Source organism: Camelus dromedarius, chromosome 32 (genome assembly GCF_036321535.1).
Source record: "Camelus dromedarius isolate mCamDro1 chromosome 32, mCamDro1.pat, whole genome shotgun sequence".
In the NCBI taxonomy this organism is placed as follows: domain Eukaryota; kingdom Metazoa; phylum Chordata; class Mammalia; order Artiodactyla; family Camelidae; genus Camelus; species Camelus dromedarius.
This window is the reverse complement of record NC_087467.1, coordinates 16,115,824-16,143,562: the sequence shown is the minus strand read 5'-3', so window position 1 is coordinate 16,143,562 and position 27,739 is coordinate 16,115,824. Positions and strand designations below refer to the sequence as shown.

Below are 27,739 nucleotides of genomic sequence, written 5' to 3'. Positions count from 1 at the left end.
GGGACATGCAAGTGTCCTGCTGCCAACATCTGCTCAAAGGTGGTAAATACCTGAGTCAAGGGTACCGAGGTCTGTGTGAAGAGCAAGCTTCCTGTGACTGACGAAATCAGGAATTCCAAGTGTTCTTAATCTCTCAGCTCAGTTTTAACTCCCTCCTTCATTGTCTCCCCAGTGCTCTAAAACTAAACGTAAGTCAGTGGGAACCGGGCTGGAGAACAACTTCATCATCAGACCCTGCTTCAGTGAGAGCCCTCCATCTCCCCCAACTCAGGCTGTCCAAGCAGATCCTTGGTCCTCCATGTAAACAGACTTCTCCCGCCCAGATATGGCTTCTTGAAACACACTTGCATATTCACCTTGGATTCTGGGTGAATAAGGTGCGGGTTCAAGATGAAACAGCACATCATCACCACTATTTGGAAAACAGTTTCACTAGATACAGTATCCCACCTCATGTGGCCTTAAAAGCTGTTGATAAGTAGGATATCTAGTCCATAACTGAGAGTTTGACCCAATTGACAAGATTATACAAACCACACAGAATGGATTGCAAAGATATGATGACTCACTGTAACTACAAAGTTACTTAAGAGAGAAATGATTCTCCTTCTTTCAAAGAGTCTTTGCAAACACAACTCAAAGTGCTTGCCTTCTTCATGCTCAGTTAGTTCATCTTTCAAATGTTTGATTCTGGAAACTCTCTTAGCTTTTCTTACTCTGCTTCCATCAGGGCAAGACTTGCCTGGAGGTATCAGGACTCCTTTCCCAGTACAAGTAAGAGGCCCCGCACAGATCAAGGAGGTATAGAAAAGGGAGCTGACACTCCTTACAACAAGGCTTCAGGATCTGAGTAGTTAGTGTTGCTCCATCCAGCTTTGACTTGACCCCAGATTCTTACTTGGTCCCCGTTGGATGCTTTCCTGAACATGACCATCCAAACCCAGGATATGCTAATTTAGGTTCTCATTATCTCTTGCCTATACGATACTGCCTCCAGTTTGTCTCCTGCTGATGTCACCAACATTATGGTCAGACCACCTCCCCTTCTGAAAAGCATGAAATGATTCCCTAGTGCAGAGGTAGACAAGCTATAGCCTGTGGATAAAAGCCAGCTGCCTGTTTTTATACAGTTTGTTAATTAAGCATGGTTTATTAACAAGTGAACATCGATAATGCATTTGTTTATACGGCATGCTAACTTTGAACTTCGATTAAGTAAAATGTGTCCCCCCAAAGAAGTTCATATGGTAGGCCTATATGACAACAAAGTAATTATTATTGTTGTTATATTTTGAATTTCATTATGGAAATTTGTTTTCTCTCTCGTTGTGTAAGTTCTTACATAATACCCGTGATTTTGCCTCTTAACTTGCAAAGTCTAACATATTTGCTATCCAGATTGTTACAGAAAAGCTGCTGACCTGCACCTTAAGCACATTATTCAGAGTGATTCAGATCCTCTCGCCTGAGGCTCAAGAACCTGCATGACCTTTCCTCAGCCTCTGTACAGTCTCACCCTTGACCCCAACCTGTACTTCCACTGACCTATTCATTGTTCTACATTTTCCTGTCCGCTTTCTTTGTGCTGTTCTCTTTCCCTGGGATGTCCTACCCCTTCCATCTCTTGATATTAAAGCCATCCCTTTTCTTTGAGGTCTTCCAAGATTTTCACTGTCTGATTTTCAATATCTTGTAGTAACCCTATAATGAAAAAGAATATGAAAATGAATATGTGTATGTTCATGTATGACTGAACTATTATGCTGTACACAAGAAATTGACACACTGTGAACTGACTATACTTCAATAAAAAATTATTAAAAAATAGATATACACATGTGTATATGTAATCTATATTTATTACGTTTGATCTCAAAACTGGATTAATCCACTGCTGACTTGTTGAGAATTAATTCAATCATACAGAACTGGCCATAGGTAGGCGGTATATGGGATTAATAGGAAAATACCTTAAAGGTAGAATTTGTTCTCCTAGTCATCATGGAACAATAGAGACTAGATTTACCCTCCCACCTTAAAACTGGGTAAAATATATAAAATGAGGTATTTTCAGACATTGGGCAAAAGGCAGCAGAGGACAAATGAATTGAAAGTCCAGTGTGTAACCCAGCTCCCAGGCCACAATGCAGGGAGGAGGACACAGGTGGAGTGTGATGGTCTCACTGGGTTGGGGAGCCAGAGCTGGGAGCTTGAGGAGGACCAAACAGCTACAATTTATGGGATGAAGCCTCAGGGAAGAGAGCTGCTCAGAGAGGGAGCTGCTGCTCTCAGAGATTTGCAGGGAAGCCCTCTTGAGTTTAGGTTGAGTGTGAGGAAACTACGGAGGCTGAGGAAAGAGGCACAGGAAAGGGGCAGGAGGAAGAGTCCCTAGAAGATAATGGGCACAGTGGCCAAGAATAGTTCACGTTCCCACCAGAACTGGGTAAAGTCCCCCGAAGGGCACCGTCTCAGTCGTGAGGCAGATGAGCCCCACACTCAAAGCAGATCAACGGGCATCTGAAGCTGGGGGTGGAAGAGGGAGCCTGACTGCAAACGGGCACACGAGGACGTCTTTCGGAGCGACTGGAAATGTTCTAAAACTGGACTGTGGTGGAGGTTGCACGACTGTACATGCATTTACTAAAAGTCATTCAAATGTGCAGGTCCAATGGGTGTATTTTATCACATATACATTTTATCTCAATAAAGCTGTTAACAAACAATCAAAAGAAAAAAACCCCACACTTTTAGACACCCTGCTAGCACTGAAGTCGTCCTCAAGTATCTTTTATAATTTGTGCTATGATTTGGGTCTGTGAGTGTGTCTCTTACATTTGACTGTTAAGTTCATCAAAAGTAAGGACTGCATTTTACACATTTTTGTAATTTCAGCAGTGGTCAGCTGGGTTCCTGAACATAAAAAAATGTTCAATAAAAATTTGTTGAGAGTTTTATGACAAATGTCTTGCTTCCTGGATTTGTACCTTTGGCTCTTCCTCGCTGGCCCAACTTTATTATATCTTATATTTTACCACCACAAATACTGGAAATGTAAAGTGTATTATTATTGTTTGCCCTTGAATACATTTTTTAAACATTGTTCTGGTATAAACGCCTGTTAGAGGTCATAGGGCAGCAGGGTCTGAAGAGGTAGACAAACTGAGCAAGAGACAAGGACTAATTTGTATTTCTTATTGCATCCAAAGTAATTTTTGCTGTGCAAAAAAGGGGAGGAGAAAAGAGAATGGTGGTATTCTAAAACTTACAACCGTTTTTACTCTAACTATTCCCTCCCCTTTTCCATAGGATATTTTCACTCTAAAGGGAGAAAAAAAGTCAGGTGACCTATTCAACATCTGATTTATGGCATGGAAAAGAAAAAAATTAAATTATTTCCAGAAACCAGAAAGTCGACAAAAGGACACACCTTGTCCCAATCAGATATCAAAACAAACATAAACTCATAAAAACCACTTCAAATACAGTACAGCTCTAAACCACAATTCTTGCATAAAAAAAACTAAACCAAGAAAATACAACTGTTCTAAGTAAACTAAGTCAAAAATAGGGCATAATTGTGGGCAAAAGTCCTTTGAAACTAATGGAATTAGTTCTGCCATGAAAAACAAACAAACCTTGTCCTGAAGTTGTAAACAGATGCAGTTTCTATGCTAACATTGTTTAAAATTTATATAGAATGCCAGTCACCTACCTCGATTATCATAGTCATAAATTCTTTGACAGTCATCTTTCTCTTTCGTTTTAACTTGGAACAACTGCTGATACATCACTCTTTTCTTCCGCATTTCCTTCCCCCATCCAAGGATAAACAAACTCACCTTATTAAAAAAAAAAAAGAATTATGAATGTTAAGAATGTTGTCACCTAATAAAGCTGGAGAGAAGAATTGAAAGGAAGACTGATGAAAGAAACTTGGAAGATCAATTTCATAGAAACTGGAACAAGCAGATTAATCCTTAGCAATGTTACAATCTCTTGGACCCAGGTGTGCCAGGAATCCTACGCCCAGGACCAGAGTGCTAGTGCCCGGAATATTCAGACTCAGCACATTGGTAACCAGTCCCTTACCACCTGGCAGAACAAGCAAGGTTGACATCAGACTCCTTTGCCTTGTTCTGTCCTGTGCATTTCTGGTCTTTTTCTCCCTTGTGTTTTTTTAAGGAAACAATCTATGGTAAAGTTGCTAAGGCTTTGGCAGGATCCAGATTGAAATTAGGGGGAGAAAAATGGGATAACTGGGACTATTCTAGTCCATTTTGATAAAGTTAGTTTGAATTATATTTTCCTTTTTTTACTTATTAGAACTTAATCAACTTTCCTATTTATTTACAGGGACTTTATGCTGTGGACTGTGACTTAATATAATGAGATAAAGAATATACTATAATACACTTTCACACACGTTTGCTTTTCTGCCATCTTTTCGGTCATCTCTCTCGCTCCACGGAATTAAGTAAATGAAGTTTTGCTGTACATTTTGATAATATACATATCAAAATAGGAGGAAAAAAGCTACAGGGCATCAGTCAAAAAAAAAACCAAAACAAAACTAGAACCCCGGTTTAAAATAAAATTGTTGCTTTGTTGATTCCAGGGTATGTAGCAACTTAGCCTCTTTGCTCAAATACAGTTCTATATTTTGATGTCTTGTGTCAACTATCCAATAAACTACAGTCATGGAATTCTTCCACAGGTCCATGGTCAGACAATACCCACATCAGACTGTACAGCCAGGAATGATCTTGTTTGCATACAGAGAGGACACCGTCCTTCATGGTGTATTTAAGGGGTTCCAGGAAATGTAGCCCTTTTTGAGTACCTTCCCTATGTGTCGCGTTGATGCCTGAAATCCCGCTATTAATAGTAAGTAGTGGTAGTAACAGTAGTAGCAGTGAACACGTACTAAGAAACTACTGTGTGCTAGACTCTGACGCATGCTTCTTATGTGTTGTATAATTTAACCTAGGAGCTTTGCAAGGCAGGAAGGATTCATTCCCAACTTACAGACAAGGGAAATTGAGCTCAGTGACATTTAATAATTCGCTCAAGTTTACTCAACCAGTGGGGGACAGAGCTGGGATTTCCACAGATTTGGGGCATTCCAAAGCTCTTTCCATGGGTCCACAGAGCCTTTCAATGGTAAGAATTTCTTCCTGCAGCCCAAAGATACAAACAGGTAGCCCATAGATAAATGCAACTCAGGTGTGTTATTTAGCCCTCAAACAGCCGAAGTCTGATATTTTTTAAATTGGGAGATTTCTCACCAAAATCTGAGCTGTAAATGAAATGTCAGCAGATCTAGGAATGCTGGGGCCCACAAACCCACTTGGCAACAGTGTGTGGGAGCTGGGTGCCCTCTTTGAGCGAGGCCAGGGCTCTTCTCTGTCTGGGTCCCACTTCCCTGCTTTCCTTCCGTGCTACCTGCTTTGCTCATTTACATCACCTGCCCAGCCCCGTGGCATGTGATTCAATCACACTGCTTTGGCTTTAGGCTTTGATCTCTGTAATTATCTCTGGGAAGACACATAGGAAGCCATGTTAGCCATCTGTATTTTGCTGAGAATATGCCTAATATATTCCTGCGAATAGGGACAAGGACTCAGGAAAGGGGGAATGCTTGGTGTCAAATAGAGACTGTCTCCTTCACAAATCTGCCTGGAGCTGATTTTGCCAGGAACAGCACTTCTGTTGAGGACAGAGAAGACCTCTTGCCAGTAAGAATCCAGGCACAGCGCTCATGGTGTAGCCGTGCCTCCAACTCCTCACTCTTTTCTACTATTCACATTAGTAATAAATCTTGAAATATTATGTTAGTGATAATGTCTTACATTGATCCATCACTTTGCAATTTGAAAGCACTTTTACTTTCATACATCAATTAATTTGCTTCTTACAACTCTGGAGGTAGGCAGGTAGATGTTATTGCTCCCATATTTCAGACGACAAAAACAGGTCTCAGAGAGTGAAGCAGCTTGACTAATAAACACAGCTAATAAATGTCATAGACATAGAATACAAACTTGTGGTTGCCAAGGGGGCGGAGGGTGGGAAGGGACAGACCGGGATTTCAAAACGTAGAATAGATAAGCAAGATTATACTGCATAGCACAGGGAAATATATACAAGATCTTGTGGTAGCTCACAGAGAAAAACAATGTGACAATGAATATATATATATATGGTCATGGATAACTGAAAAACTGTGCTCTACACTGGAATTTGACACAACACTGTAAAACGACTAGAACTCAATAAAAAAAGGTTAAAAAAATAAAAAATAAAAAAAAAACGTTGGAGCCAGGACTAGACTCCAGCTTCCTGACATAGAGCGCTGCTGCCCTTTTGCATTTACCACACTGCCTGCCCTGCCTCCTCCCTGGCACAATAATGACCATTTCCTCTCTTAAAAATATTCACCTGACAGAGATTAATTATACCTCTGATTCGCTTGACTGGGTTTTCCAAAATTTTATATCACTTTTTCCTAACATTCCATTTTTAAAACCTCAACCATGAGACATTTTTGTCAGTGCTGTATTACTTTTCTCGGGTCATCATCCGAAAGATGAAAAGCATTTGCGTTTGAAAAGCATTTGTGTTAAGTTTTGAGGCTGCCTGGCATACACATCCACAATAAGATTTGGCCAGATTATTTCTTGTCTTACAGAAATTCTGCAAGAGAAATTTACTGCTTAAAAGTTTGAGGTCTGTTTTTGTTTTTGCTTTAAAGCTTGTCTGTCTTTCACAGGAAGAGTTTTAGATGCGTTTCAAATGGGAAAGAGGGAAATATATTGGCAACACAGCATATTATGCCACAGTGCATCTGGGTACAAGCCACATGAAAGCAGTTTAATTTCCTTCTGGGTTTTGTATGGGAGGGCAAGTCAATATAATTTGCTCTTTGAGGCTTTGATTCCATTCCACACGACAGCCTCATCAACACACTAGAAAAATGATCTGGGCTATGCTATCACCGGGGAGGGGCGGCTCAGGCATTAGGAATCAAAGCAAACAGGCATGTGTTAGAAGGAAAGAGAACCCATTTTTCACAGAACATTAGGCATATGGAGTACATAGTAAAAGTATTAAGATAACATTAGAGTATATTACCAGGAATTCTGTTTTAATTTCTTCCGTTTGAATATTTACAGTTTAGGAAGAATACAAAGAAACTTAAAAGTACAGAGAAGTGGGGGTGGGGCTATAGCTCAGTGGTAGAGTGCATGCTTGGCATGCACGAGGTCCTGGGTTCAATCCCCAGTGCCTCTGTTAAGGAGGAAGAAAACACTAAAAAAATTTTTTTTAAAGTGTGGAGAAAAAAGTGAAGACTAAACAAATAGCATTTAGAAAGAGGTTGAGGAGATGGAATGTTAGGGAAGATCAAAAGGCAATTGAGATGAATTCAAAATAAATGAAGGGGGGAGGGTATGGCTCTGTGGTACAGCGCATGCTTAGCATGCATGAGCTCCTGGGTTCAATCTCCAGTACCTCCATTAAAAAAAATTAAATAAATAAAAATTTAAAATAATAAACCTAATTACCTCCCTACCCCCCCAAAAGTAATTAAAAAAATAAAGAGTCACTATGATTAGGAGTCCTCTCCACAGAAGATTTCTAACTTGAGATATTTGGTTTATGAACTTTGTAACAGTCGAAGGGTCTGGTTAACTCACATTAAAATAACATTTAAACATGGTTTTAGAAATCATGCTGCTAAATACTAGTCACTGATCAGACTTAGGATCTATGACTTAGGGGCTGCTACCACTGACCCACGGTGGAAGACTCCTTCTCAGACTCCAAAGAAACAGTTACTTTACTTTTTATGCTTTGACTCATAATGCAAACCACCTCTAATTTTAGTAAGAGACCTGCTTTTTAAATCTGAAAAGAAAAGTATGTGGCTACATTAAAATGTCCTTCCATAACTGGGGAAGATTTAGAATCCTCCATTTCAGCCCACTGGACTTAAAAGCACTTCTACCTCTGGAATTCATCAAGGCTAGCTGCACTCTGTACACATGATCACAGCCACCATCACCTCCTGGTTTTCTCTCCAGCGTCTTACGTGACTCAGTGGCTGCATTCCCGTGCATGTCACATTGGTGATAATAACAATATACAAGGGTCCAACAGAACATTTAGAAATACCAGCATTGCATGAACTACTTATTTGACAGGTGTGAATGAGAAATAGTAAAGGCAATAAACAGTAACTGTCTGTGAATCTATGGCTTGTCCCTGACACAAGTCACAACCTCATTGGGACTGGCACTGTTTGAGGTCAGGATAGTTACCTGCTATTAATTACACTAAAACTTATTTATGGAATTTTTTTAAGAATTAGATCTTTTTTAAAATAAGGACTTAATCTTATAGTTTGGAAATGTAAAGCAGTATCTATCAATTGGCATGGTTTTTATAAATAATAAAGTTTTTTTTTTTTTAACCTTGCAATATCTGGTTAAAAAAAACCACAAATTTTTGGAAGAGGAAAAGTTTGGTCAGCCCAACATCAGATTGATACTTTCACATTACGAGTAACAATGATAGATTATTTTCGTGGCTGGAGTAAAATTTTGCATCAAGAATTTTATTTTACATACAGGAAGGCAAAGTCCGACTTTTAATTTTTGAAGACTTTAATTCCTATATCTTTCAGGATTTGTGCACAAAGGCATCTGCAGGCGTGTTCTTGGGGGACCACTATCTCGCTAGACTTTGTGATACCTAGTTTACTCATTCTTCAAGATTCAAATCAACAAAAGTATGTCAGTACAAGAATGTTCCTCATAGTATTACTTACTATAGCAGAAAGTTGGAAATCCAGCTAAATATCCTACAGTAGAGGACAAATTAAATTAGGTGGTATTTTCTTATTCTGTAATACTAGGTGGCTGTTTTCACTGCTTTTTAGTTAATGATGTGGAAGAGTGCTCCTGACAGAAGGTTGATTGGATGAACAACAAAACCACATAAACAATACAAACTCAATTCACACACCGACACACTAAGAAATTACTGCAGAATAATAGCGGTTTTTGCTGGGTGGTGGGGTATTGATTTTTGTTTTTTTTTAGAGACTTTCCTATATTTAAAAATTTCTCTACAATGTATTTATTACTTTCAAAATTAAAAAGAAAGCCAATAAGCAATATTATAACTTAATAAAGATCCAGCTCAAATGCTCGCTCTCTGAGGCCGTCACCAACAGGTGCTAATTGTTCCGCCTTGATGATCACATAACACTTGGTGTGTATCACCTCTGACCACTTTTCCTAAAAAGCAAATCTTATGACCCAGTAATTCCACTCCTGGGTATGTAACTAAGAGAAATGAAAACATACAACCATACACAAACGTTCAAAGCAGCATTTGTTCATAATAACAAAAAATGTAGACACAACCCAAATATCCATCAGCTGCTGAACAGATGAATAAAATGTGTCCTTACAATGCATGGTAGGCAAACTGTGGTATGTCTGCATCTAAATCCCCAGAATCTGTGAATATATTATATTAAATGGCAAATGAAGAATTAAGGTAGCAGATGGAATGAAAATAGCTAATTAGCCGACTCTAAAATAGGGAGATTAATCTGAATTATCCATGTGGCCCCTGTGTAATCACAAGGATCCATAAAAGTGGAAGGCGGCGGCAGAAGAAAACCCTGGAGTTACGTAACGTGAGAAGAACTCACCCTGCTGTCATAGGCTGGAGCAGCAGAAGAGGAACTACTCCCTTCCAGGGAATAGCCAAGGAGCGCGGGCAGCCTCCAGAGGCTGAAAAGGGCAAGGGAACTGACTCTCTTCTAGAGCTTCCAGAAAGGAACACAGCCCTGAAGGCACCTTGACATTAGCCCAGTGACACTAACACCAGACTTCTGACCCACAGGACTGTAAGATGACACATTTGCATTGTTTTGTGTGACTGTGTTTGTGATACATAGTTACAGCAGCGATAGAGAATGAAAACAAATGGAATATTATTCGACAATAAAAAGAAATCAATACTGATGAATGCTACAACATGGATAAACTCTGAAAACATTACACTAAGTGAATAAATCTGGTCACAAAAGCCCGCAAATGGCATGATTCCATTTATAAGAACTATCTAGAATAGGCAAATTGATAAATACAGAAAAACTAGTGATTGCTTACATCTGGGGGGGTAGGGTGGTGTGGAGTGGGATGTGACTGTTAATGGGTGGAGAGTTTCTTTCTGGAGTGACGAAATGTGCTAAAATTGATTGTGATGATGGTAGCACAACTCAGGGAATATACTAAAAAACTATATGGTACGTGAATTATATCTCAATAAAGTGCATATACACATATATGTAGGTATATATGTGAATGGATGAATATATATACATGTATGTATGCACGTGTTCTGTGATGAAAAACTTCCAATGGTTTGGATAAAATACAAACTCTTAGCGCAGCCCTTCATTATCTGGCCTCTAAAAATCCCAGCTGTTTGTACCTTTTTTACCCAGAACTTCCTTATCCGTCTTCTTCCTCTTCCTCTTGTCAGTTTTGCAAAACTCAGTTTAACCTTCACCTACAAGAAGCTTTCCCCGCACCATCCCACAAGTTTAGGTTGTGGACCCTTGGGTAATTTCTTCAGTATTTTTCTGTCTCCTCTATTAGACTGTAAGCTCTTAAAGTCTTATGTCTTATTTTTAATAGCTAATAGAGGGTGTGGCACATGCTGGCGGCAAATTCATTCAAAAACATTTACAGAGGAATTAACATCTTAATGATAGTGGCCCTTGTATTGTATTATAAATTAGTTGTTTTTATCCTTATTTCTTCAATACACTGTGAACTTCTCACCCTTATTCATCTTTGTATTCCTCAGGCAACACAATCACAAGTATATAACAAATACTCCATAATCGAATGAATAAATGGATGTTATACGTAGTCATTTTCAGGCACCTTAACAAATTTATCAGATGTGATTACTCAGGAAATAGTTAAGCCTTGGCTATTGTACTTTGATTTTTTTTTCTCGAACCCTGATGTTTTAATGGCTTTCTGAAAGCCCTAAAATGTATTTTTAAAAAAAAACTGCAAGTGTGATTTAAATATATAATAGAAATGTATCAATAATTTAGTTTTTCTAACTCACAGAGAAAAATTTTAAGAGACATTTGTAAAGTAATATGCTCAAGTGCATTAAAGCTCACACGTAGTTAAAGTAACTTAACAACTGAACATCTCTGCCCGACAACACTAATTCTGAACAGTCTGTCTTTGTTTGTAGGATATGATCGAATCCCCAGCAGCAAATAGAATTTGCTGGTCCATTATACTAACACAAAGGCTGTTAGAATGTGCATGCCTGGTGAGTATTAAGCACATTCACAGGTCAGGTGGAACAGTGTTTTATAAATGCAGTCTTTATTACAGAAGCAATAACAAATACTTTCACAGAAATAATCTCCACAGTCATCATATCACAGAGAGTTCCTATAATTTAGATCTGAATAGCCACATTTGAATAATCAAATGTATTTTCTATATAAGATAATAATAAAAATGTTCATCTTGAAAGCATTGCAAGTGAGAGTTGATTGAGGAACACTTATGGAAAATAATCATATACCCACTTCCAGATGAGGGAAGCAGGGAGCAGAAATGCTAAGTAACTTGCTCAAGGTCACATCAGTAAAGAATGGCAAAGTCCAAACTGGTTCCAAACTGTTTTGGCCTTAAATCCAAGGTTCTTCCCATTGCACCATGATGCCTGTATCCTTTCAAGACGTACATTGGAGAGCCAAAGTCATGAACTGAAGAGAGAATAAAGAAGGAGGTGCAGTCTCCCCCACTCCCGTGCCATGTCTATTGAGTTAGAGGCCAGAGACCATCTACCTTAAAGATGTGAGATGCCAGAGTAAACGGGCAGGCCCCAGATTTGGGTTTCACAGACATTTCTTCCTGATCTCATGGCCTGAATCAGGCCTCTTCTCCTGCTTGGCAATGGCACTGCTCCCAGCCACTCAGAAGTGAGCCATAAGGGCTTAAAGGAAGTGACTTGCTCTCGAAGAAAGTTGTTCCTCCTGGCTTTTTAGACTTACTAAACTCACACCGGCTTTCACAGCACATATGCTAATTCACTGAGCACTTACTGTGACCAGTCACTGTACCAAGTGTTTTTAGACATTTTATCTCATTTTGTTTTATCCCCACAATAATTCAGTGAAACACATACCATTTTTACCATCTCATTTTACAATTGAGGAAACTACGACTTAAAGGAGGTTAAGTAATTTGCTTCAGATCATGAGATACCAAGAGTTGGATGCAGAAGTCAACCCCAGAGAGTAAAAATCCAGAGATCAACTCTTTACTCTCTTGCCTTTGAACATGAGAGTTGTTGAGGCTGTTCTGTGATGAACTCCCACCTCCATGCCTCCAATCATTGGGCCCAGCAGTTAAGACCTCCACTAAGGTTTTGTATGGTTTCAGACTAACAGGTTACAAAGCAAATAGCAAAAGTATAAGATACATTTTGGACTTTAAAAAGTCTCTAAGATTTCATATGTAATAGACTATCACTCAGCAATAAAAAGGAATGAATTACTTACAGATGCAACAACACAAATGAATTGAAGAGCATTATACTAAATAAAAAACCCAGGTTCAGAAGATTCTATATTGTATGATTTTATGTATATGTCATTCTAGAAAAGACAAAACTATAAGGAACCAAAAAAAAAATACATTAGTGGTTACTTGGGATTAGGGATGGAGGGAAGGATTAAATACAAAAGAGAACAGAGGACTTTTGGGGAGTGATGAAAATATTCTGTATATATTTGTCAAAATTCTTATTATGTGCACCTAAAAGGGTGAATTTACTGTTTATGAATAACTCAGTAAACCCGACTTTAAACAATAAATGAATACAGTCCCTAAAGCAATTTTCAGATTTCCATGAGTGAGACACAACCCATCAGTGAGCTGTGAACTCAGTTTTGTGGATCATGATTGGCATTTTGTAAAAGTGAAATAGAATAGGAAATATCAAAAGTCATGCACACAGTAAAAGGAATACTGTTAATGAAACATTTGCTTCAGGAAATTATTCTATTCTCTCTGTATACAGAATAAAATAAATAAAGAATAAAATCACACTTTTGACCATTAGAAGATGCCAAGTTTTGCCCTTTTTGGTGTGTTTGAAAAAGGCAGTTTGAACTAAAGAAGTCCGACTGGGAGGCTGACCCACTTCTCTCTAGTTCTGGAGTGGTCATGCAAAGAAAGGTCTCTTAGCAGATGTAGATAAATCTAGCAGATGTAGATGAGATTTAGACTCGAAAGGCAGAGCAGGAAGGACGTACACAAGTGGCAGATATGTAAGCAAAGGAACCAAAAGGCCCTCTTTGATGACGTACAAGGAAAACCCTTGCAGGTAAAAATTGGTAAGCTGGGTACTAAATTGCCTCGGTCAGCACATATCCGTGTGACAGTTTTATAAACTTTCCTGCATCCACAAAGAACAAGAACTGAACTTCATCAACCACTTTGTTCCTGACTCTGATGATGATTCACTTCCTCTGGTTCCAAAGCTCTGACCTTGAATTGTTTGGAGTTTCTGATCCCAAGAAATGGCTCTCAAGGCTCCCTTACTGAGTCAAATCTAATGCTTGATCCCTTGGGCTTAAAAAAACATGCAGTGCCTACTTTTTGACTTCTACATCTACACCAGTCGGGCAGGAACTCTGTACTTCAATCTGTTTCTTTGCTGTCTGGTCTCCTTCTATTAATTAATTATTCAGTTGTTTCAAAGTGTGGTTTTGGTAATATTGCTTTATTGTTATTAAGAATTGTTATCAAGAATTCTTTTGAAAGGCAATGAACATTTGTGAGATGGATGGTTGGATGGATGGATGAAGGTAATGTGAGTCAGTTCTAAGATTCAGCCAGGCTGATGGGGCGTCTTCAAGCCAGTTTCCTGGTTCTGATTGACCAGCAGTTTGAAGACCACCAGAACGGCACTGCACTGCCATCTAGTGGTAGCAGATCCTAACTGCCATCTAGTGGTAGCAGATCCTACACGCACGTAGCAAAAGCACTTGCAGAAAAGTTAGCAAAATGACAGTAAACATCACAATTCTTTTTCTGGCTCCAGTTCTTTTATGTGGCAATACCTTTTCTTAACTCTCTCAGGATAATAATGACAGCATTTCTTTTTAAAAGTGTTCTTTTCTCTTGCAAGATTTATTTCCTCCAAGTTGCTTTTTTCTCTTTATTTCTTTGGTTTCTATCTTTCATATTGGAGATTTCCCTCAGATGTCTGGTAATTCTTGGTTGTTTTCATATCTTCAAGAGTAGGGGATTAAAAAGCTGCTTGCAGTCTCTGAGGAGGGAGGGAAAAGAGGGCACGTGTTGAATGTGACCTTCACAATGGGGTCATCTGGACAGATTGCATAGTTGGGAACCTCCACTGTCAATGTGTTTAGACATGTTTTATTAGGTTGGCCAAATTCCTCAAAGGAAACTTCTGATCTCCTTTCTTGAGACCAGGCTCCTGGTTTGTTGTTTGGGAGAAGAGGTCAAGGTGTCTCAGGACACAGACGTACAGGTTTCCTTAACCTCTGTGTTCAGTACCATATGCCCCACTTCCAATTGAGCCTGGTGTCCTCTGTTTTAACCTCTTCTGGGGGTGAGTCTCCTGGTCTCCCCAGTGGCCCAGCTGCAGGGTGGGGAGGAGATCTGGGGTCCAATTGCTTAATAGACTCTCAATCAGCTGTCCTATCTTCAGCCCCTCTGCACTCCACTGCACACGCTGCCACTACCTGAGCCCCTTGGAGACTGCGTAGTGTAAACAGGGATGTGTGTCAGCTTTCCCAGCTGCTGACTTAAGATTCTGTTTCTAAGACATTTATTATCCCACCTGTTTTCTAGCTTCAAAATCTTGCTTTTAGTGCCTCTTTCCCCTTTTCTCTCCATCCTTGTGGGTTTATGCGTTTATGACAACACCTCACTGTTGTTTTAGTGGGATTGTGAGGCACATAAGCAGGTGCCTGTGCATAATCCACTATCTTTACCTGAGAGGTCTTCTATGGGATCCTTGGAAATAACTTCTGTTTTTGAAGTTCCTATTCATTTTTAAATTCTTTAAGTATTTTTTAAGTACAGATGTTGTTGGGTTTTTTTCCATAGTCAAACATAATTAACTTTGTGTGTATGATTTCTTTCATTATTTCCAAATTTTAGAAGTCTTTCTTTTCCCCAGACCAGATTAGGTAAATATTTACTTAGATTTGTCCAAAGTAAAACTGCCAAGTAGCCATGTGTGTTTTTGGCACCAGCCCCCAATCTTCTATTGGTGATAATGTCATAGCCCTCCATCAGCAGTGTCCCCAGAGCCCTTCAGAGTCCCCACGATGGCATCTGTTCACTAACGTTCTCAGCCAAGGCCTTTTCTTTCCTTCCCTGGTAGCTCCGTATACCTCGTGCCTCTCCTGATCCTTCCATCACACCAAAATTTACCTGTCCTTATCAGGGTCTTATTTCACTATCCTCTGCTCTTTCTTAGCTAACAAAAGGTACCAAGAACTATTTCAGAGGAACTTTACATTCCTTATTGATTTAATCTTTACAACCACCTGGTGTGATAGATACAATTAGTCCCATTTCATAGATGAATACATTAAGGCTGAGAAGGTTTAAGCTGCTCTTGTTCAAGATCACAAGGGTAGTAAGTCAAAGAAGGTCTACAGCAGAACAGCTCTGAACCACTGCAGACAGTCTCCCTAACATTAGCAAATATTTACTGTGCTCACTCACACAGTAAGACATTAAAACATTTTAATGGCTATTTTTCAAGACAATACTTTGACCTAAATAGTGAGTCTAATAGTGAAAATGTCAAATACAACACAAGATTTAGGCAGCAGGGCCTCTCACTGCCACGTCGGGTTACCTTCTTCCATCCACCCACACAGAATGCAGCGTCCATTTGGCATTTTTAACACTGCAGTTAAAGACAATAAAAATAAAGCCATCTATGACCATGGAAAGCTCTGTGGAAGCTACATTATAAACTACAGCACGCAGACGGGAAAGACTAGTTTCTAAGCAGTATATTTAGACATGCTGGCATGCTATTAGACACATACTTGAGCCCATTCTCCATTTCATCCCCGTGTTTTCCAATTCAAAGAAGGATTTTTATTCTTCATGGAAACAAAGGATATCAAAACCACAAGTCATCTTCTCTAGATTATTTCCATCTAAGGTTATGTAAACCCACAGTATTTATGATTCAATACACATTTTTTATCCTTACTGGGCTAATTTGGATTCCAAGAAAGAAGAGCAGAGGACTCCAGATCTTCTCCAGAGACTCAGTGTTATCTCTCCTCTAACCCAGAACACTCAGCTCTTCACCTCAGACACCAGGTTGACCAGAGCCTCCACTTTCTGTCTCTCACACACATTTATGAAAGAACTGCTATGTGCATTCTGTGTGACAGCGAAATGAATAAGACAACAACCCTCTCTTCAAAGAGCTCATGGTCTAGAGAAGAGAGACAGAAAACTATAACATACAATAAAAATGTAGGAAAAAATACATTTTAAAAGTTCATTCCTGTAGGGAGAAGAATATGAATTTTCTCTTTTATACTCCCAGATGAAGAATGGAGGTTTCAGAGTCCTTGGTCACTTTCTTCCATGCCCCTGCACCACCCTCCCCGCCTCAGAGGAAAAAAAAAAACCCAACCAAACTTGAATCTTCTTATACCTCTGCCTTCTTCTCTCGTAAATGGCATTCAGGCAGTTTTTCGGGTCCCAAACTTCTCTATACTGTACGTCTGTCCCCTCCTCTCTGTCCCAAATCCAAGCTATCAGCAGGTACTGCACGTTCTAACTCCAAAATGTATTCAGCAGCCAACCAGTCCCCCTATGGCTACTGCATGGATCTTAGCACCCTCATCTCTCACTTGGACGGCTGTAAATCTTCTCCAATAGACTCTCTCACTTCTTGCATCCTTGCTCCATGACAACCTATTCTTCACAGAGCGGTCAGAGAGCACTCTTAAAAGTGCACACCAGTGTCTGTTTCAGCCATAATGGAGGAAGAGGGTCGGATCTACCTTCCCCCATGACTGGAAAGCTGGACAAAATATATTGGACAACTATTTTCAGGCATTAGACAACTGACAGCATTGGACCGTTATCCCTGAGCAAAGGAAACAATACAGTTTGGTGAGGCAGCTAGAATTTGTGGTGCACCATTTTTTCTTTTTTTAAAGACTTTACTTCCCACATCAAATCACCTCGGTTCCTAGGTCACAAATCAACTGACTGTTTAAGTGTGGGTCTCAACTTTCAATTTCAGTTCCTTGAATCTGCTTGTCAATCACTACCTCCTTCTCATGCTGTCTTAATTTCTATCTCTCTAAATGAAGTCCTGTGATAAGATAGTGTATGTCTTCCAGCTTTGTTCATTTTCAAGCTTGTTTTGGTTATTCTAGGTCTTTTGCATTTCTGTAACACTTTCAGAGTCAGTTTGTCAATTTTGAGAGAAAGTCTCCTAGGATTTTGGTTGGCATTATGTTGCATTTACAGGTCACTTTTGTAAGATTATTAATCTTAATATTGTGTCTTCTAATCCATGATCATGATATTACTCTCCATTTATTTAGCTTTTCTTTAATATCTCTGATCAATGTTTTGTTTTTTTCAGTGTAGAAGTCTTGCACAATTTTTGTAAATTTACTCTGAAATAGTTTATAGTTTTGATGCTATTGTAAATGGTATTTAAAAATTTATTTTCCAGTGATTTCACAGTATACAGAAATATAATTGATTTTTGTTTATTGACCTTATAGTCTATGCTCTTAAATTCACTTATCAGACCTACTAGCTTTCTTGTACATTTTGATATATCTGTATAAGTATTCATATCTGTGAACAAAGACAATTTTACTCCTTCCATTATATTGTTTAATTCCATTGTGGTCAGGGAACGTACTCTGCAAAATTTCAATATTTTTGAAATCTCATGAGACTTGTGTTGTGGCTTAGCATGTGGTCATATTGGTGAATGTTCCAGTTGCACATCTCTTGCTGAATTCTCTCCTTAGAGCGTCAAGAGTCAGATATCCAATTGCCTGTTGGTATTAAATACATCACCATTTCCCATGCACTTCCAAGTTAACTTGTCAGAATGGAATGAATCATCTTTCCCACTCACCATGCTCTTTTTCTTATAATTTAAAAATATTAATTGATCAACAGTCTACTTGGCCCCTAAAGGAAGGTGATATCCTTCACTCTCGGCCTTTCACTTTCTATATACAATGAAGCCATCAAGTTCAACTATTGATTTTGTCTCCCAATTTATTTATTCCTTCATCTCTTCTCACTACTACCATCATCTACTACAATAACATCTAATTTTAGTCTCAAACTCTCCCCCCTCGTTTATCCCCCAAGAACTGCCACGGCTCTGTTTGAATTGAAAGGCTATGTTTAGGGCAGCTCCCCATTATGTAGTAAGTACAAACTCAACGTGGCCTGCTCTCCTGCCTCCCTTGCACACGTTCACTGTCCCCTGCTTTAGGCGGGGGCAGTTGAATTTGTCCCACAATAGCATACTGTCACTTGATATTCCACCTTGACTCACGCTGCTGTCTCATTTGACAGCAATGTTTTCCCCCCTGCCCTTCACCTGTGCCTTCTCCCCTTTCCTTGCTCAGGAAATAGCTACTTCAGAGAGCCACTCCTGAGTCTCTGAGACCAGATTAGGGATCTGAGGTCTCAGAAATTATGCACCTGTCTCCAAGTATTACCATGGCTGTCACAGTGACCTTTCTCATCTGCTCCCTCTCATTAGTCTTTGTGCTGCAGTCCGTATCTTGCAGGTCGGGTAATTTGATGAACATCGTAGTAAGAGCTACAGTACTCCGAATGAACACTAGATGTCACCCTTATCTTTTGTTTGAACAAATGAACAGCCACATTCTGCCGCTAAACTTAAGTTTTTTTAAATTGGCTTTTTCTTTTTCCTGATTAAATCTTGGAGTTAAAACAAAAGGAAAAGCAAAACCTCTCATCTTTAAAAAAGAAGCCAACTTTTTAGACTTACACAGGTTCCACAATGGTTAAAGCTCAAAACAAAGATGACTCGTTTATATTTTTAAATTTACTGAGCAACGTTACATTAGTTAGCTGAGCATCAACCCATCTCGTATTTGCTGACTATCAGAACAAATACATGGATTTCAAAAAGATGCAATTAACTGTATTTTTTTTTTTGACAAATCATGGAACTTCAGAAAAAGGCTGAAAAAATTGTCTTAAGATTTTTCTAATTTTTCAGTTTTGTTTTATACATCATAATTTTACTTTTTTTATTGAAGTATAGTTGATTTACAATGTTATATTAGTTTCAGATGTACAACATAGTAATTAGATATTTCTATAGACTATACTTAAAGTTATTATGAAATATTGGCCATATTCCCTGTGCTGTACATTACATCCTTGTACCTTATTTATTTTATGCCTAGCAATTTGTACCTCTTAGTCCTCTTCACCTATCTTGCCCCTCCCCCCACTAGTAACCACTAATTTGTTCTCTGAATCTATGAGTCTGTTTCTATTTTGTTATATTCATTCATTTGTTTTATTTTTTAGAGTCCACATATAAATGAAAACATACAGTATTTGTCTTTCTCTGTCTGACTTATTTCATTAAGCTTAATACCCTCCAGGCTCATCCATGTTATTGCAAATGGCAAATTTTCATTCTTTTTAGTGACTAATATTCTATTTTTATATATATATATATATATATATATATATATATATATATATATATATATATGAAAACATCTTCTTTATCCAGTCACCTGTTGATGGACACTTAGGTTGCTTTCCTGTCTTGGCTATTGTACATAATGCTGCTGTGAACATTGGGGTGCATGCATCTTTTCAAATTTGTGTTTTCATTTTCTTCAGATAAATTCTCAGGAGTGGAATTGCTGGAAAGTATGGTAGTTCTATTTTTAATTTTTTGAGGAACCTCCATACTGTTTTCCATAGTGGCTGCACTAATTTACATTCCCACCAACAGTGAATCAGCGTTCCCTTTCCTCCACGTCCTCACCAACATTTGTTATTTATGTTCTTTTTGATGACAGACATTCTGACAGCTGTGAGGTGATACCTCACTGTGGTTTTGATTTCCATTTCCCTGATGATAAGTGATGTTGAGCATTATTTCATGTACCTGTCGGACATCTGTAGGTCTTCTTTAGAAGAAATGTCTATTCAGGTCTTCTGCCCATTTTTTAATCAGGTTGTTTGGGTTTTTTTTTTATATTGAGTTGTATGAGTTCTTTATATATTTTGGATATTAATCTCTTATCAGACATAATGTACGCAAATGTCTTCTCCCATTCAGTAGGTTGTCTTTTCATTTTGTTGATGGTTTCCCTCAGTCAGCAAAAGATTTTAAGTTTAATTAGGTCCCATTCGTTTATTTTTGGTTTGTTTCCCTTGCCTAAAGAGACATATTTTTTATAAAAGTATTGCTAAGACTTATGTCAAAGAGTGGACTGCTTATGTTTTCTTCTAGGAGTTTTATGGTTTCCAGTCTTACATTTTAGGTCTTTAATCCTTTTTGAGTTTGTTTTTGTATATGGTATAAGAAAATGCTCTAATTTTATTCTTTCACATGTAGATGTCTAATTTTCTCAGCATCACTAATAAAGAGACTGTCGATTCCCCATTGGATATTTTTGCCTCCTTTGTCATATATTAATTGACCATATGTGCATGGGTTTATTTCTATTATCTTTACTATGTTCCATTGACCTATGTGTCTGGTTTTGTGCCAGTATCATACTGTTTTGATGACTGTAGCTTTGTAGTATAGTCAAATTTAAGGCATGTGATACCTCCAGCTTTGTTCTTTTTTCTCAAGATTGCTTTGGCTAGTTGAGTTCTTTTGTGGTGCCATATAAATTTTAGGATTACCTGTTCTAGTTCTGTGAAAAATGTCATGGGTATTTTGATAGGGATTGCATTAAATCTATAGATTGCTTTGGGTAATATGGACATTTTAACAATATGAAAATTCTTTGAATCCATGAACACAGGATATCTTTCCACTTACCTGAATCATCTTCAATTTTCTTCATTAAAGTCTTATCATTTTCAGAGTATAGATTTTTCACCTCCTTGATTAAGTTTATTCCTAGGTATTTTATTCCTTTTGGTGCGATTGTAAATGGGTTTTCTTGCCTTCTCTGTCTGATAGTTCATTATTAGTGTATAGAAGAGGAACAGATTTATGTATATTAATCTTGTATCCTGCAACTTTACTGAATTCAACTAACAGTTTTTTGGTAATTTTTTCTAATCTTCACAAAAGATAAACTTTCACCTTTTGCAGTAAGAGTGGGTAGTAAGTATTTATGACTTACTATGATTATCTCTAGAATCTTCAACGTATTAAATAATATAAAAGAAGTCTGAAGAATGTGCCAAAATAATACTGTACCAAAGAATAAGACTTAGAACACCCTTTCAAAAGCAAAGTCTTGAGAGTGCTTTAATTTTTTAAAGTATTTTAAAAATATTTCTTATTCACAGAAAGACTTACATTATATTAACTTTTATTTTTCTTCTCAAACCTAACAATTCCCAGTTTACCAGCTCTGTAAAGGGTTCCACTCCTATCTAATTATTCCCACATAAAACTTTGTGGTCATTCTTGATTTTTCCTTTTCTCCCATCTTCTATATGTAAATCATTAACAAAGTCTATTGATTCTGCCCCCAAAATATATCTTTGATCTATCTACTATTTATGTCATCTGCCACCATCCTGGTCACTGACCACACAGCCTTCTTACCAGTCTCCCTGCCCAAGCTGCCCAAGCCACTAGGAACCCTCAACTTGTGGGGGAACAAGACCAACTCTATTCTAAATCATTCTACAGAGACCTGTAGAAAAAACTTAGGTAGGAACTCCTTGCAAATTTGAACTAATCTAAGAAAGTTCACATCTTGTAAAGAACTATGAAACACTTCAGATGACTAATCCTGGGAACATCACAGTTCATTTCAGTCAGGGCTTCAAGGAAAGAGAATTCAACACTGCTGTCTTTCTATCACAGTGGATGTTACTGACAATGTTCTTTTCTTTGTTGGATTCTAAATGATCTGAACTGCCAAATTGGAGTTATTTATATTAGTGAAAGAACACTGAGTCTTCAAAGTATTTCTCTTGTGGCAGTAATGCTTTTTGTTATACTGTGAATGCAGCTTCTGCATATAATTGAAAACTTCATCTTATTTTAAGCAAACAGTTCAGTCTCTTTGCAACTCATTTTGTTGGAGAATATCTATTTGACAAGACTCTGGTTCCAAGGTGATTTTTAGTGATTGAGTTAGAAACAGAGTAACATTTTACTCCTTTCCTCAAAGAGGGGTAATTTCTCCCATAAAATTTACTGGGTACAATATAGGGTGGGCTAATCTATTAAATTTTCCTGAAATTGATTATGAGTTTTATTTAGGAGATCAACCTTCAGTCTGAAACTAAACAACATTAGTCTTTTGTTGCCTGATCTAACAGGGAAACTGAGAATCATATTTTGAGGAATTGGAATGACGTGTTCCTGTCATCTTCAATTTTCCTCTGTTGTTTAAGGTCTTCTGATTCTGGTTATATTTTGCCATGTGCTTTGATTCAACATCTTCCTTTATTATGAGTTTAGCACAGAGAAGGAACGTTAAACACACTGTATGATCTAAAAGTAAGATTTAAGCACCACTTCTAATGCATAGAGTCTTTTTTTCCCCCAAGTTAAAATTAATTTATTTTCTAATATGTGTGTAATACGTATTTATATATAAAGCTTTTATCTTTATTCCAAAAATATTTTTTTTCTAAGATTGGATAAAGGAGATGGGAAAAACTCTCCAGACTATGGTAGCCTGCATTATAAGTAAATTCCTGCCTTAGATACTTCTTCCTTCTCTTAGTCTGTTTTTAATAATATTGATTACCATTTATTGAACATATTCTATGTGTCATTTGTTAAACCGTCACTTTCTGTGTTTTCTCATTTATCTTATTTAGTCTTCACATCAACCCCACGAAGTAGGTTTTACTGTTTTACGGCTGTGGAGACCGAGGCCAGTGCCGTGAAGTAACTACCTAAAGTCACACAGCCACTCTGTGCCAGCACAGGGGCTCAAATGCAGTTCTTTCTGAACCCAAAGTATGTTTTTTTTTTTTTTTTAACCACACTGTACTTTCTTTTATGCCTTTCCCCTCCAAATATTCTCAAGTAGATAATCATACGAGTCGCTTACAAGCTTCAAGTGTTTCGGAAATTTTGAATCTTTGGCATTTTCTGTCACTTTCAGTGAGCCGGTCTAAAATATAATAAAACATGCAGTGCTTTCCTGAATCAAGTGGAAAATTTCAGAAAGCACTTACCAGATGTCCTTTAAAATACAGAAAGAAAGAAGACACACAAAGCATTTCTCGAAATTAACCTAAGAGATTAGGTATGCTTTTCAGTACCAAAAAAAGTCCTTTTCCATGATGTACATTCTGTGCCCACGATAGTTGATATGACAGCTGAAATCTGGTAGAGCATTCAGTTCTTCCTATGAGTTGGGAAGAACTCCTGCCTAAGAGCCTAACAAGCCTCAAGGGAAAGAGCCTCAAGCCTCCGACTACCAGAGAAAGCTATGGAAGTGTAGGGTGGTGGATCCGAGGAAGGAGCATCACCTTAAGGTGGGACAGATGCAAAAGGACAGATGATCACGAGTGAAGTCAGCGGAGCTTGTGTGAAGGCCCAGAGAGGTGCTGCCCTGAGGTGCTGCCCAAGTCAGTTTATGACTGCAGCCGTTACCTTTTTAAAAAGACTATAAGCATAAATGTAACGAGCAATAGTTAATTCATTATTTTCTTTGCAGAACATGACTCAGTTTCTGTTATTCTCTAGGAGGTTTGCTTTATTTATTTAAGAAATGTTGGATATTAGATGAAAGTTTTACTGGAGACTGAAATATTATCTATTTAAACTGTGACCAGAATTATAGACACAAATAATTTTTCATCCCTTGTTTTACCCCGAGGAGAAGTGTTAAAATTAAATTTAGATTTGATCACCAAATATATATTTTATTCCTCATTTATTAGCTGTGATACTCAGTTGTAACCGAAAAAAAAACCAAACAAACAAAACCCACCACATACACACACACAACAACAACAAACTCAGCCTGGAAACTAGGTACTACACAAATTAAAGGGAAATTAATTTTGTCCTGACTATAAGACAACTTAAATTTAGAATTTTAAATTATGCATTCTAAAGGCAAGATCTAAAGGACTTCTAATAACTATTCAATGTTTCTAATGAGAACAAATTAAAAATACTCCCAAATCCCCTAAGTAAGAAGGGAAAAAACCAACCACATAAACCTATAGGCCTTTAGAAGTTAGAGGATTTTAGAGGAGAAAATGTATAGGCTTAAAAATAATAGTTGGAACGTTATTAAAGGTACTGAATGAGGATTTACGTTTTCCTTCCTCCCCTGACCAAGCACAACAGTGCTATTAAGGGAAGTAACACCTATTTAAAGGATGTTAAGAAAGTAAAATTTTGCTTTGTTTCACACCACTAGCCTAACATTGCAGCATGAGGTTGGTCAGATGACACCTTTTGTAATTACGGTGGCAGATGCGGGTCTGTATAGAGTCCCAAGAGGATTCCAGGCTCTGGGTTTAAAATCTTGGTTTCTCTTTGATATGGAGGGCTGGAGAATCCTCCCACCCTTCCCCAAACCCTTTTCCAAAATGCAGGTTCAGCAGAAACCCACTAAACTTTTCATTATTCTCTCCTTTAATCAACCTTACTTCTTCCAATTCCATATTTATTTACTTGTAATTTATTTTTTGTTGTATCATATCAGTCTTCTTTACCTGTGTTCTCTTTTAGCCTTCAACTTTCCAATAATTTTAAGCCAATATTTAACTGCTTAGTAGTTATAAAATAGGTTTTGCATTTAAAAGGGGACGTCATTTCTCATGCATATTACCTGTAAAAATCATGTAACGCCTATGCCTACTGAACTTTGTATGTTTCAATCACTAGCCACTGTTAAACCTTATTTAGACAGCATTTAGCTATGTGTTAAAAGCTAATTTACTTTTTTCCCCTTATGTCTTTGTATATTACTTTCCCCATGTGGATGATCTGTTTTAATGTTAAGGTAGATGGATTAAAATTTTTTCTTATCACTGTTTTATTTGAAAACAGTGTCAACACATATTTAAATAATGTTCCCAAATGGCAGCCAGTAGGAGCTCTGAACATGGAGAGAAGATGCACCACAGTAATACTTTAAAAAGAAATAAAAACCCACAAGGGAAACAAATCTAAATACTTAACGCTACCTAAAGGGGCTTTGATTTTGGAGACTAAGTATACACTCATTTGATTTGAATTTGAAAATGAATCACACTTTGAGCCTGACCCCAGCCTCACAGCCTGTTCTGCCTCATCTTTGCACAGAACTCAGGTATTACGGAAGCAACAGCAGCATAAAAACCGAGACTAACATGACGACTGACCATTTTCAGGGTTCCTTATGCTGCTAGGACGGTTCACTCAGACACATGAATCCCTGAGGGAAATGGGTGTTACCATGATCTCCGCTTTTCTAGACACTGCAGTTCGCTGATTAAATTCTGACACTTACAGAGTCATTTCATGATTCCTGAGGGGACGTATGTGCTCACTAGTGTGTCCTAGAGTCATTCTTCCACTCATTCCACAAGTGTGTCTGGACATACAGGCACACAGCACACAGATGTGAACAAGACACCACAATCTCTGATTTTACAAAAGAACGTGTGGCTGACCCTGCCCCGCTGGGAGGGATTCTGGTCCTTCTTTGCCGGAGAATCTGGGCAGAACCATCTTGATTTATGCTGGCAACTGTACTGTCAAGATTTTGAACCCTCTGAACCCATTCAGTTTGTTTCTAATCCTGCTTCCACGAAACAAAGTCATTCTGATGTTCCATCCTTTCCTTCAAGAAACTCACCTTAGAATTAATAAAAATAGTAATAATGGCTAATAATTAATTAGCACTATATTCCAGGTATTGTGCTAAATATCTCACATGCTTTTTCTCATTTAATCTTTAGAAGAATCTATGAGGTATATACTGTTACTGTTATTCCCTGTTTTACAAAAAGGGAAACTGAGGCTTAGAAAGAATGCAAACCTTTCCCAAGGCTATGCCTAGTAAGTAGTGGAAGGTTGAATTTGGATCTGTCTCACTTCAATGTTCCAATTTTTCTCCTTTTTTTTCTTTTTCCCTATTTCCCACTACCCTCTCTAGTTTAATTTAGAATTAGCACTGATGCTTTTTTCTGACATGTGGATCATTAACAGAACTGTTTGGTCTGGGATTTTTTTTATATCACGTTCATTTCTAGCCCTGTCCCAGGCCAAACTAACCAAATTTGTTGATTGATTTTAATAAACACCCTATGTTGTTTATCCACTTAATTAATGTGTGGCAAGTGTGTTGTGCTGCCTTTTGGTCTCCACCCAGCATATCATCTGATTTCTATCTTTTAGCTTTTGATGAAATACAATTTGATGCTTTTTTCCCTATATTTTTCTCTTGAAGTAAATGACAAACTCATCCAAACTGAACTTTTGATTCTGGGTTCTCTCTAGTTAATAAGGCAATTCTCAACACATCGACATCTGAACTGGTAATGACTTACTTGTACAACTGCATCCATTTTATCATTCCAGGCTGCAAGGTTCTCCCCCACCATCCATGGCCTGACTTTTCCCACGGTGACAGCCCCCAAAGCTACTGTTCAGCTTGAGTCTAATTTCCTGAGGAGGGCTTGGGGACAGGGATTCTGACAACACCTGAAGAGAACAGAAGTAAGAGTGCTTCTGTTATGGTGAGTAAACATTAAAGCTAAATTATTGTTACTTTTTTATAACTAGGTCATTATGACTTTACCACTAAATTTGTTTTCTATTTCGAATTCTCCAAAATGTGAATGTCTTTACTCTTGAAGGTCATCAGGCTCTAACAGCACAGGAAACAAGAACAAAATGCTCGATTTCATTAAGATGCTTTAGAGCACATTAATTAGCCCTTCCCAAATCCACCTGAATCAAAGCCTAAGAGGAATTCATTCAGCAATACTATTTTACCATGAGCTAAGCTTGCCATGGCTTCCAGTGTTTACATAAGGAGGACAAAAAGATGACTCTTCACTCTCCTAGATGCCACATTTTGCCCACCTACGTCTCTACCATAGTGCATTATTACAATTTAACAGCTCAAGAAAGTTAATCTTACTTGAAAGGGATTTTATAATGTTTTAAATGACATGGGAGATGGGATGTGTCTGCAGACATTGGCTCTTTTTGCCTGCCCAGAATCGTTTCCACTTCTTTGGGTAACGATGTCCCGATTTTCCTTTGAAACAGTATCCCTGAACCTTCCTTGGTGGGCGTGGTCTGCATCAAGGTGAGACCACGGATCCACCCATCTTCCCAGTTCAAGGCTTGATCATATGACCCAGACCTAGTTAATTGGAGTTGCTACGATTTGTTCAGGAGTGAGTATGTGACTTTCCCAGGCCAGTGAGAGTCAGCCTTGGGTCTTTTCTCAAACAAT

At 38.1% G+C, this 27,739-nt stretch overlaps 1 protein-coding gene across 1 annotated transcript; it reads right to left on the bottom strand.

The window, feature by feature from the left end:
• Positions 1 to 1,102: 1,102 nt before the first annotated feature.
• Positions 1,103 to 27,067, bottom strand: LOC105086276 (uncharacterized). Its single transcript, XM_064481693.1, has 3 exons — positions 26,823 to 27,067; positions 3,713 to 3,839; positions 1,103 to 1,701 (listed from the first exon to the last, which is right to left on the bottom strand). The coding sequence occupies exons 1-3, from the start codon at positions 26,874 to 26,876 to the stop codon at positions 1,631 to 1,633; spliced, it is 252 nt and encodes an 83-aa protein (XP_064337763.1). The 5' UTR covers positions 26,877 to 27,067; the 3' UTR covers positions 1,103 to 1,630.
• Between the last annotated feature and the right edge of the window lie 672 nt (positions 27,068 to 27,739).

Excerpts from the sequence above, each read along its gene's own strand:
- LOC105086276 (XM_064481693.1), bottom strand. The coding sequence starts at position 26,876 with ATGGTGGGGGAGAACCTTGCAGCCTGGAATGATAAAATGGATGCAGTT. Across the intron at positions 3,840-26,822 it reads AAATGGATGCAGTTGTACAA|GTGAGTTTGTTTATCCTTGG; the intron begins GTAAGTCATTAC and ends TTTTTTAATAAG. Across the intron at positions 1,702-3,712 it reads TTATGACTATGATAATCGAG|GGTTACTACAAGATATTGAA; the intron begins GTAGGTGACTGG and ends TTTTCATTATAG.